Source organism: Anas acuta, chromosome 12, assembly GCF_963932015.1.
Source record: "Anas acuta chromosome 12, bAnaAcu1.1, whole genome shotgun sequence".
Lineage (NCBI taxonomy): Eukaryota > Metazoa > Chordata > Aves > Anseriformes > Anatidae > Anas > Anas acuta.
This window is the reverse complement of record NC_088990.1, coordinates 2833831-2845594: the sequence shown is the minus strand read 5'-3', so window position 1 is coordinate 2845594 and position 11764 is coordinate 2833831. Positions and strand designations below refer to the sequence as shown.

At 41.6% G+C, this 11764-nt stretch overlaps 1 protein-coding gene across 1 annotated transcript; it reads right to left on the bottom strand.

Annotated features, from left to right (window-relative positions):
* Positions 1–77: 77 nt before the first annotated feature.
* INTS14 (integrator complex subunit 14) lies at positions 78–11096 on the bottom strand. The gene is made up of 12 exons (XM_068695424.1): positions 10943–11096; positions 10195–10461; positions 8589–8696; positions 6616–6771; positions 6035–6153; positions 5470–5612; positions 4580–4672; positions 2872–3016; positions 2518–2651; positions 2294–2412; positions 1881–1946; positions 78–916 (listed from the first exon to the last, which is right to left on the bottom strand). The coding sequence occupies exons 2-12, from the start codon at positions 10414–10416 to the stop codon at positions 665–667; spliced, it is 1557 nt and encodes a 518-aa protein (XP_068551525.1). The 5' UTR covers positions 10417–10461; positions 10943–11096; the 3' UTR covers positions 78–664.
* Between the last annotated feature and the right edge of the window lie 668 nt (positions 11097–11764).

Sequence of the window (11764 nt, the reverse complement as noted above, 5' to 3'; positions counted from 1 at the left end):
CCAGGTTGATGTTTTAGGCCTGTGCATGCCTAAGCATGCACCCAGTAAGGTTGCTATGAAAATGGAGCAAAACCAACTTAAGTTTTCCTGAAGAATTACTCTTTATTAATATTACACAAATAAAAAAATTGTCTCAAAAGATTAAGTTACTTTTACAAGTATCAGCACTGCAATGCCAGTGATAATGTTCATTACTGCGGTACAGGCTAGCTTTCACGATGGGCACACAATTAGTGACAACACCTTGAAATTAGCTCTGTATCTGATTTTTCAGAGTGATTCTTACTTGTTTTCTTTGGACTGATCAATTCCATGTATAAAATAATAGTAGCTGCCTTTTAGGATGCTTTTGCCAGTGATTTCAGTTATCTAGTAACCACATTCTTGGGAGGCCAAAATCCACAAGGAGTGAGGCCTGTGATGGCATTTTCTTTCTCTCCTCACATGTACTGAGGAACAGACTCTGGGATACTTTCTAGTTTCCAAGCCTGACTGAAGCCACCACAGATTAGTTACACTTAAGAAAGCATTGATGCAAGTAAAGGGCCCCTGTTTGAATAGGGAGTTCTCCAGCCAGTAATTAAAGAGGCCCTAGAAAGTAAACAGGACAAGAAAATTTGAACAATTTGAGTCTTAATCTGTAGAAGTTCCCAAACTGGAGACTTCACATTCTTTCAGTGCCCGTACTGGGAAAGTCTGTCTGCAGTGGAGCAATGTTATGATCATAGGCAGCGTATTCAGAAGCCCCAGTACTTGCCACTTTAAGCTGCTGAGCAGCATGCGTGAGCTGAAACGCTGCATCGGGATGAGCTGTGTCAGGCAGCAGTGTGCACTCCCGCTCCAGCATGTCTGCCACACCTTTCAAGAGGTCCAAAAAGCCAAAGGCCAGAGCTGCCTTTCGTAAACGGTTCAGTTCCTGCAAAGAACAAAAACTCCTTGTAAAGCCGCTGTGACCCTTCATATATTTTTTTGTTGTTGTTTGTTTTTAAAGGTAAGCTTATTCACTATAAGGAAAATAACCTGAATAGTTAGTAGAACTGCTGGCAGCTGCCCAGCTGCTCATGACACGAAAAATGTTTCAGGGCTGAGGATTATAGTGGCACAGCTAAACTGCTGGTTTTCCCTTCATCCCTTCTTAGAAACTCTTTACTTCTTCCTTCACCCTTCTGTGCGTTCAGCTATTGTGCCTGCCTATTCCCCCTGTGTCCCAGCTGGGAGTGGCTTCCAAGTTGGGCTTCACTGACTGCTGCCTCTAACCATAGCATCCAACAAAATGTATATACATGTATATATTGATTTTTCTTCACTGTAAACTGTAATGAATGCTTGTGTGCGTTTAGTCAGTGTATTCATTCTTGAAGTCTCTGGGGCTACAATAATAAACTGCTTCAGTACTTTGCTTACAAGACGACCAACAATTACTTCCAGATACAGTCTAGATTACAGACTGTTACGATGTGACTAAGAGTGCCTGGAATTTTGTGTTTTTCTGCTTCACTTGCAGAAGAAATTGTAGGAGATATTTTGAGATTCAGAATGACATGTGTTTTTATTCCTCTCTGATCCCTCAGTCTATTTCTGCCTGGACAACAGCATAAAATCTGCATAAAAGTTAACCATTGAGGTAGCAGGGATCATGAGGGGCACCTGTAAACATGATATTCTGCATCACCCTGACAGAATGCGATGTCAGGAAACCAGACTCTGGTGTCTCACCTTCACTAATCTGTAAAATGGACCCACGATGACTCTTTAGAGAATAATGTGCATTTCTGCAGAGCCCTATAACATCCCACAGACAACTGACAGTATGTGCTCCTCTGTCAGATTCACCACTATCACTATAGATCAAATTTGGGCAGACAAGTAAAATTACTCACTTTATAGAAGGTTTGAGTTTTTTCAGGGAGTTTTCTTGCATTTCTCAAGATCTTCTGTACATCAGTCTGCAGAAAAAAATAGAAAAAATCTTGGCAGCTGCAGAAAAAATATCCTCAACTATATTGATAAATAATCCTGACCATTGACAAGACTACAGCTCACAAAGACTGAAACATAAACGGTAATTATAGTAAATCCAATAAACTAAGCCAGATGCTACACTGGAGATGTGGCTTTCATTAAACAGCATAAGCTTTCTGATTGCATTTTAATCATGACATTTTAAAGAGTTTATAAAAAAAAAAAAAACAAAGCCATCACATTAAATGGACAACACACAGACTCCAACTTGCTGCTTAGATAGCTACCGCTGTTCACAGTAAAGCACCAAGTACAAAATCTGTGTCATTACCTGAAGGCCACTTGGTTTAATCCATACAGTAACATTCTGTGCATAACTGCGCTTGTTCTTGGGTTGCAAGGGAAAAGGGCTCTTATTGTCATCATCTCCATACGGATTTTCTTTTGCATCTGGAAGAAAAAAGGAAAAAGACTTAGTGAGTAATATCTGTCCTGGTTATTCTCACAAGAAAATACCGAATGCACAAGAGTTACTCAAAGGAGTGTAACCAGTACCTGAAATAGGTCCAAGCTGTGCCATCTTCCCTAGCCAAGGAAGGGGCTCGGGACCAGGTTCAAAGAGTGACATCATGAGGTTTGATTTCTTCTTGCTATCAGCTTGTGAATAGAGCATTCCATACCACTCTGGCCTATTGAAAAGAAAAAATCACAAAGGCTGAAAAAAAACTTCATATCTCTCTTAACCCAGAATTTGCCTCCCTTCCACTGTGTATTTGTAATTTATACTGGCAGAAACAGATTTACCATTAAAAATCCACGGCTTTACCTAGTAATGGAGAATTCTCTACAGAGTAAAGCACAAATAAGCAAGGTAAGAGAGATTTTTCAGGAAGACATCCAGCTCCATACCCCAACTGAACGACAGCCACCATGCCTTCCACTTTCAGGCTCCCATGCAACAAAACACAGAAGTTGGGGATTTTCCCAGCAATCTGATTAGCTGAATTCTCATCTTCGGTGTCATCTGTGATCCCAGGTCCCACCTCATCACCTTCTGAGGAAGGAAAGCAAACAAAGAGATGACATGAAAATAAATTCAGTCCCATTAGTGTATTTCCGTGATGCTTACCACCCTGTATCCGCTGCCATGAAGCATCTTCAACACAATTGCACAATTCTATGAAGCTACTTGTTAACTGCTTGTGTGTTTTCCTTTCTTAAGAAAGGCTCTTGTTCTCCCCACACCCATGCTATTGTGAGAACTGATCATATTTTAATATTTGAATTTCTGAACACAACCACCAGCACCCCTCACAGCAGCAAAGGCTGAAAAGACTACCGCTTTCTAACCTTACAGCTACCTGATCCACTGATCCACTCACAGGGCTCTTTGTACAATTACTCCCTAGTTTGTGTCAGTCAAAATTAGTTTGGCTAACAAGAGACTCACTTTATTTGTTTAAGTTACCCAACTCATTCCCAGCATGCAAGCAAACCGGGGTGAGGGCATGTAATTCCAGGTAAAGGAGCAATAAAAGGCAGGTAGAAGTGGCAGTGACTGGCAAATTCTTCTGCTGCAGCTGCATGAGACTGAATCAAAACAGGCCTGCTGGACAAGCCAACCTTAACTAATACTCCCATAGAATATACAGCTGTTAACTGTTGAGACAAATGTTATATAACTCTATAAAGTTAGATAATTATTTCTATCACATTCTATTCGTGAAAATTCACAACGTTAATAAATAACTCAAAAACAAAACCTCAACTTCAAAGAAATGAGAAGTGAAACCCAAAAGTACCAAAAGTCTGGCAATGGATAGCATTGCTGCTTCTGAAACAAAAGGATCCTGAATCTCAAGTCCACCTCCCCTATGCAATTTGTGGTAATTGTGAGAAACTTACAACATTTTAGCAGCTGGAATACAGCTGTGATTTAACTCTTAATATCTCCTAAGGTGAAAGGCCTAGCAGGCTAAGAGCACTAAAAGAGATGAAAGCACATCTGGTGCTCTCATTCTTCTTTACCAGGAAAAGTCTCACTTTCTTTTAACTCCACTCAAAGGCCACGACAAAAGGACATGGGAAACCTTTCTTAGCACATACTGATGCAGACAAGTAGCTGCAAGTCAGTGATATGCTTAACCATCCTTGCAGCCTACACAAGATACATATGTACTTGGACCCAGTGAATAGTAATTAATGCTCAAGCACTACTGAGCAATCTTGTTAAGATCAGATTTTTCACAACAAATCATTCCAAGAAGCAATCAGAAATAGGCATTAAGTCTTCATCTTGCACCACTTACTTCATGACCCATAACTATCTGTAGTTTTTAGTTCGGTATGCTCTGTTAATAATGATGGTATAAGGACACCGATCCCTCTACCAATTCACTTCTTTGTGTGCATGCAAATTGTCTAAAGAGCACACTATTCAAAAAAAAGACAGAGCCTGTGTTCAAGGTTTTAATTTTAATGTAACCATGAAAATGTGTTCTCAGAAACATGTAGCACTCTGATAAAGCATGAAGCTTTTGCTTCTAATTGAAACCACAATGGCCATTACAGGAAAAGCTTAAAGCAGTTTTTGCTACAACAAAAATAATTTGCTTACCTCTGTTAAGTGCAATAGGCAGCACCAAGTGTCTGGATAAGACAGGAGGGCTAGAAATGTCAGCTATATCTACAAAACCAACAATTTCTAGATCTGTGGGGAAAAAACAGGTTTAAGTCTAATTAGAAATAGAATGTATTCAGTTTCATCACCACTTCTTACACCACTACGTTTCTGAATCAGTGACTAAGGTAGCACAACAGAATCCTGACCTTGACTGGGGTCTCTAGGTGTTAATATGACACAAACATTCATATCTACATGAATACGTGAGCAATTTTGATGCTACAATTGAAACTTCACTCTTGAAGCAGAGCAGCGAAGCTCAGTGTTCTCTCCAAGGTGCGCACCTATCCGTTCATAAGTGAGAAATGCTAGGATGACAAACAAAGATAGTGCAAGCACAAGCTGAGATTTATAAAGCATCTGTCTCGCTAACTCTTCCCAACTTAAATCCTAGTGGACTCCCTGAAGAGGCCTCCAGAAAGATGTTAATTTGTCTCATCTGAGAATAAGGGATCTTTTTGATAATGGCGACTCTAATATAAAAATATAGCCCCTTCTCCAACACACTACTTTAATCCTCTGTTAATCTTATGAAGGTATTTGTGGAAAGTAGTCTGTGGCTGTCTTCCACAATCCCTATCCCTAGAAATTGGCTTGCTAAGTTTTAAAAGTGCCTCTGCTCTACTCCAGCCCTTTCAGCAGGTACACATCTGAAACAGGATGAGGTTTTTGTCCCCTGAAGCCGCATATACCAAGAAATTACATGATCAGTGATTGATCTTCAGAGAGAAAGCGCGTGCAACAGTAACTATACAGGAAAAAAGATGGTAATGAAAAGGTAGAAATCAAACAGATTTATGTAAAAAGCAATAAAAAAATGTTACCTGTATTAATTGCTTTAGGAATGGGGTCTATTTCCTCATCTATAATGAAAGGTTCTGGTCTGGGAAATACTTGCACATCAGATGTTAAGTGGCCACACTTGAGAACAGCATGGAATGGTGTATAAGCCAGGTCTATTAGCTTTCTAGAACATGATCAGTTATCATTAAGGAAAAAATAATACATATCAAATGAAAATAGTTTGTCTAAAGCATGCTAACTAAGCTCCCAAAACGTTTGTGTGTGTGACTAGTCAGTTCTGGCATTGCCAATTTATGAAACAATCATATTGATGGCACATTATCATATTGATGGCAAATTAACAAGTCTGGAAATTAGTATCTTCTACCTGCCAATCATAATAGATTTTATGGTTTGGTTACAGAATGATTAAAATAAATACTGACCTTGAACAACAAAGGTCAGGATTAAAGTTTAGTTAACAAGATCATACACTAAAATAAAAAAAAAAAATAGAACATCTCATATCATCAGATTTTTGTTATGTTTGTTTTCCTTTACTAACTGGAAAGCTTCCAAAGGCATTTTATCTAAAAGTCTACTAACCCAAACATAGACTGGACATTCTTCAGGCAAAGTGGTCCATCAATGGTAAAGATTTGCCCTTCCCCGTTGTTTAAATCTATGAGCCGTTCCAGGCAGTCTAAGGAATCCGTGCTCTGAAGCTGTACAAGCATAAAGTGAAATGTTTTTGTTAAGCTTTCTTACTCTTTTTCTTTACCAGTGTGTTTTCAGAACACATACACAACACAGCAAAATTTTATCTTACTCCTTTCTGCATAAGCCAATATTCTTTGTCTCCCAGGAAATATAATCCTTATGTTGCATTTATATTATAGCAAATGCAGTATTTGATCCAGAAACATAAAATACATTGCTTTTTCGTATTAGGTTTTGCTTCAAAAAGCAACCAATAACTACAGAAGCTCTCAGTCTTTAAGAGCACGGGAATACCTTAAATATTAGTGTTTTATTTGTAATTCTAAGTTTCCATCTCCTTCAAGACAATTTAATTTTTAAGAGGAAAAGAATACAAAGTGTGTTTTGTGCTGATACGATCATTAGATCGGATAAGAACAATAATTATCCAGTGTAATGATGAAAAAAGCATATGTTAACAGCATCACCTCTTCAAGATTTGCCATGCACATGACGTACAACTTGGACGGGAATGGGAAAGGCAGTGGAAATCGGTTGCTTTCACTCCTCTGGTTGTGAGTAGCTAGTGAGTGTCGTAGGGAGCCTCTGCCGATCCCCAAGCAACCATCAGTGACAAGAACAACCTTAAAGGAGAGAGGATAGATTAGCATTTCCAATTAGAGACATGTTTCTACCTGTGGAGGACAACACTTCAGGAGTCTTCCTAGCAGCATGCTCTTCTATACTGAAAACCCTGACTAAAGAATTGTGAGTAAAGTTTCCAGAATCAGGTACATAAATGAGAAATTATAGGTTTAAGCACTGCAATTAAATTACGTGCGTAATAAATATACGTTTCATTGCAATTAGGCAGTTGCACTGAAAATTGAATTCTATGGCTAGAAACACACCACGCTGTGCAGGAACATTCCCAGTTTTAAATGTACACTAGAACTACCGTGATTATACAGCCAAAAAAGCAGTCTGCTGCTAGCAGATTTGGGAACTTCAGGTTTCCCTTCGGATGGAAGATAAAGGCCAACTATGATCATTTCTTTGCAGCAGCTGGAGGACAACCCAAGTTCCACTACAGGCCACAGAAGCCAGACAAAAGGTAGTATTAATTATTGTAATTCTTTGCTAATAAATACAGCTGCAGCATGCTCACATTTTGCAGCAGAACTATGAAAGCTGAAATAGACATTTTTCCACTTAATTGCAAGTCCACTGTCACTTCTTGTAGAAACCTGTCCTAATAGGTTACCTTGAATAATGGAACTCTACACACTCAGCTGAGACCCAGTCATTTCCAGAGGAGTAAAATAACTGCTTTTTCAGCACTGCACAGCTACACCAGGCATTATTTTTTGGCTGAGAGGTAAGGAAAATCAAATCCAACTGGAACCCAGCAGGCATCTGTTACAGCCAGATTTTTACTCTCTCTTAATCCTCAATCTCCCCACTAACCATCTGAACTGTTGCTCAGCAGCAATGCTTTTTACTATTAGAAAATTCTGCACAGTACATTCCCTGTTGCCTTTCACCACCCAATAACCCAAAGTTCCAGTACAGCAAATCATGACACAAATGAGAGACAAAATTGTTGAGATCTAATCTATGCTTGGCTTTTACATCTTTCTAGTTCTTTGTGTTGAATAACTGCTTTTCCAAGGTGCCTTTTATCCTGGTTAGATTACAAAGCATTGTCTAGACAATCAACTTCTACCCTCTTTCTCTGAAAGGAATATTGCTTGTGAGATGTTCCTAGCTCACTGAGCTGCAAAATTACTGAATTTATATCCTAACCCAAAGAGCAACAAGCTCATAGTATCTCGGAAAATTGAGGGCTAAAAGCAGTCTCTGCCGTAAGAGACAGCAAATTCAGAAGGCTGAGAGCTGCAAAGGCTGGATGGAATGTGTGAGCAGATGCACGCTGAATGACTCAGTAGGGAGAGAAGACAGATCAAAACACACTCAGCTGTACTCTGTGCTGTTGTCTGAGACTTGGAACTGTGACAAGCCCTGGAAACCATCAGGTACCAGAGCAGAAAGGTTATTGTAGGTGTGACTACACTCCTTCCAAGCTGACCAAGGCTCCTGGGAAGGAACATCACATCCAGATCAAATGCTAAGCCTTCAAAAGAGTACTTTTGAGCCAAATTTTACAACTTAAAAGGTGTGTAAAGGGAACATCACTGATACGCAGCATCCCCAAACACTTTTGTGTCCAATGTGTTGTAGTGGAGAGAACTGTATAGTTTCTAACTTCTTGATGTTTTAATAAATACTACTTTCTGTTCATATCCCAGGTCTATCTAAAATGTTAATTCTTCATCTTCCTCTAGTACCAGAATGCCTGTGAATATTCAAACTTCTCACATTACATTTGCATTTCCTCCTGCAGCTTACAGAGAGTATTGAGGATATGCTACATCCTCTGAACAGTGAAAATCAAACATACCTGGCAAGGAATTGCTGCACCCCATTCTTGTTGGACAATATTGCAAACCCCAAGCAGTGCTGACTCTAAACAGGTTTTGTCGTAATCATCCATGTTACTTAGAGCTTCCTGTAAAAACAAACACCACGGTTATTGCTGGGTGAAAAATCACTACCAGCAAACAGAAAGAGTATTCACGGTTCTGTGGTAAGCCAGTATGTTTGCTTTGTAACACAACTGCATTGCAACACAATACAACAGGCTATATGCTCACATATGACCTGCAAAGATTAAAAGAGAGAGAGAGAGAGAGAGAAGAAATTGTGAACAGCATCATGAGACAACTACAACAGCTAGTTTTGAAGGAACTCTACTATCTAGTATTTGCATGTCTCAGAGAAAAAGAGGAAAGTAAAAAACTGAATCGATGTCTAACTTGAAGTATTAATTTCCGATCCTACTCTGTAATATATGAGCATTAACAACATTTTGCATTCCTGAACATTCCAGCCAAAGAGCTCCAAACATACTGCAAACCACCACCTCATTGCTCAAAGTGAATCATATTTCTTTCCTCCATCGAGGCCCACTGAAAAGACCGTGAAGACATGACACCTCAGAGTGCCAGGTTTAGTGGCCTCGCAATGCATCTCAATGGATTTTAGCTTAGAAAATCCTCCCAGGTGTCTGAATAACTCCAACTTCTCACAGATTCAGAAAGTAGGCCACAAGGAGATTGTCTCACGAAAACACTTCAGCAGAGAGTAAGAGAATCCAAAACTCATATCCTATTTCTATAACCGTAAACCAGCTTTTCTTCTTAGAATGAAAACTTCACACTTAACACCACATAGTAAGAAGGGTGCAGCTGTAAAACTAACATGCTAGGGGAGCTCGATTGGATTCTTGGCTTTCAGAAATTCCCTGAGGGAAAAATTAACCAAAGAGAATGTACTGGCCTTCAAATGGTAAAATAAAAACCTACCAGAGAGTATCTTGTAAAATCTGTTGCACAACTGAAAACTTAATGAATACATTGTGACCTATGACAGTGACATACCATTCTTTCTTAATAGTATATATGACAACCAGATACACATGTACAATTTTTATTGGACTGAGACTTTCAATGCCTTACAGCATTCATATCAAATTTCTCTCTCAGACTCTACCCTTTCCATGGTCTCTCCACTTTCCATCACATCTGCAAGGCCTAAAATCCCTTCGTTCTATTCTTACCCTGTTTCAACTGGTATGCACTGTTAAAAGCATCTTCTCTCTACCAAATCACTGGACTCAAAACCTTTCTAAACACTCCTGTCCGCCTCACCATTTATCAAAGAGTAAATCAACAACTACAGAAAAAAGCGTGTCACAAAAACTTCAACCCTTTCCTCTTGGTTTTCTCACTCCCTACTTATAACTTAATTAACAATGCTTCAGAGGTCACCTGCAAAGGTATGATTTGTTAAGCAGTGGAACACTTCACATGCATTGATTTCATCTGTCTTTAAAATAAGGATAAAACACTGTGCTTAAGACACTGTGTACAGGACAACATGAAACCACATAACTTTTTTTTTTTTTTAATTGACAAGTGACTGCTCTGGGGTTTCACGCACCCTACCTGCAGCGTGTTGTAATCTCTTGTAAATGGCACCATCAGCTCCCAGAGCGACGAAAACACCACCAAGGCCGTGAACTCCAGCTTGTAGTTGGTCGCCATGTGCTCAAAGAGCATGGTCAGGCCGTGCACCGCCAGGTGTTTCCGCTGGTACTCCTCGGAGCCCTCCACCGACACCGGCCGTGTCATGGAGAGCGACACGTCCATCACCACCACCGTCGGCATGATGAGCTGCTCCTCTCAGCTACCTCAGCAGAAAATGGAAATCCACTACATGATAGCAAAAAAAGCCACAAATGATTATTAAACAACAGCTACGGGGCAACATGTCTTGCCCTGACCCTGCCAGGCTCGCCCCACACCAGCCCTTGCCCTCTGCAGAAGGGGGAAGCCACAATTAAGTTTTACGCCCAAAACTGGGGTTTTAGCACAGATTACGGCAGAAAATAAACCAAAAGTGCAGGATCTGCTCCTGGGGGGCTGGGAATGCCTGGCAGCAGCGTGCCCGCCCTGGGACGAGCCTCAGAGAGCAGAGGAGCCGCAGGGACCCCCCGAAAAGCCCGGGGACCCCAGCGGGGGGGGGAGCCCCCTCCTCAGCGGCCCCTCTCCACGGAGCCTTCCCCGCTCCCCCCGGGGACGGCTCGGGGGGGGTCGTGGATTCCCGTCCCTGCAGCCCCGCTGGTGCTGGAGGTGGAGGAGGCGGTGGTGGAGGTGCCCGGGGAAGGGGGAACGGAGGCTCCGCCGCGCTCACCCTCAGCCCGCCCGGCCGCCATGGGTCCGCCGCACAAAGCGTTCCCCGGAACGATGCGGCCGCGGCTGGAAGGGGCCGGGCTGGGCCGGGGTTATCGGAAAGGACGGGGCTGGTACCGGGGTCCGGACCGGAGCCATTCCCCGCAGTCCCCTGGTCCCATTCCCTGCAGATATCGGCCCCACAGCCCCCTCACAAGCGGCCGCACTGGGCCCGGCAGCGCCCGGTGGGGTCTCAGCCCCCACCCCACCTCTCCACATGCCGAGCGTGAGACCTCAAAACCCCTCAAAATGTTGATTTCGGCCAATAACCTGCAGCTGTGTGGTATTTCTGCGGTGCAGAGCATGCAGTGTTGTTTAAAATGTTACCAGCCCCTTTCAGAAAACAGGCGAATTAGTTCAGTGCGTAGAGCAAAGTGTGAGGTGTTTGAGGTATGAGATATAAGGCCTTGGTGCCTGGTTGAGCTTTTTGCAGCTTGGTCTGAGGAAGAACTCGGGCTCCCCTTCTGTGTAGAAGCACACTTGTATCAAAAAACAAACAAACAGAAAAACTGGCCAAGAGGTTTTTCTTGCTGTTGTCTGGGGAAGGTCCATGAGCATTGGCAAAGCCCAAGAGGACAGAGAGGCTATTTGAGAAAGGGAAAAACTCAAGAATTTTCCAATAAAACATTAATTCTTCCTCACAGAAGTGCATCAGAGGAGAAAATAACCATGGGAAAAGTAATAGCCATAGAAAAGTGGTCACCAGGAGGCCAGTAAGTCACCTGATTTCTGATATGCGTAAAGTGGCTGATCTGCATCGTTCTCACCTGCATCTTACACAACT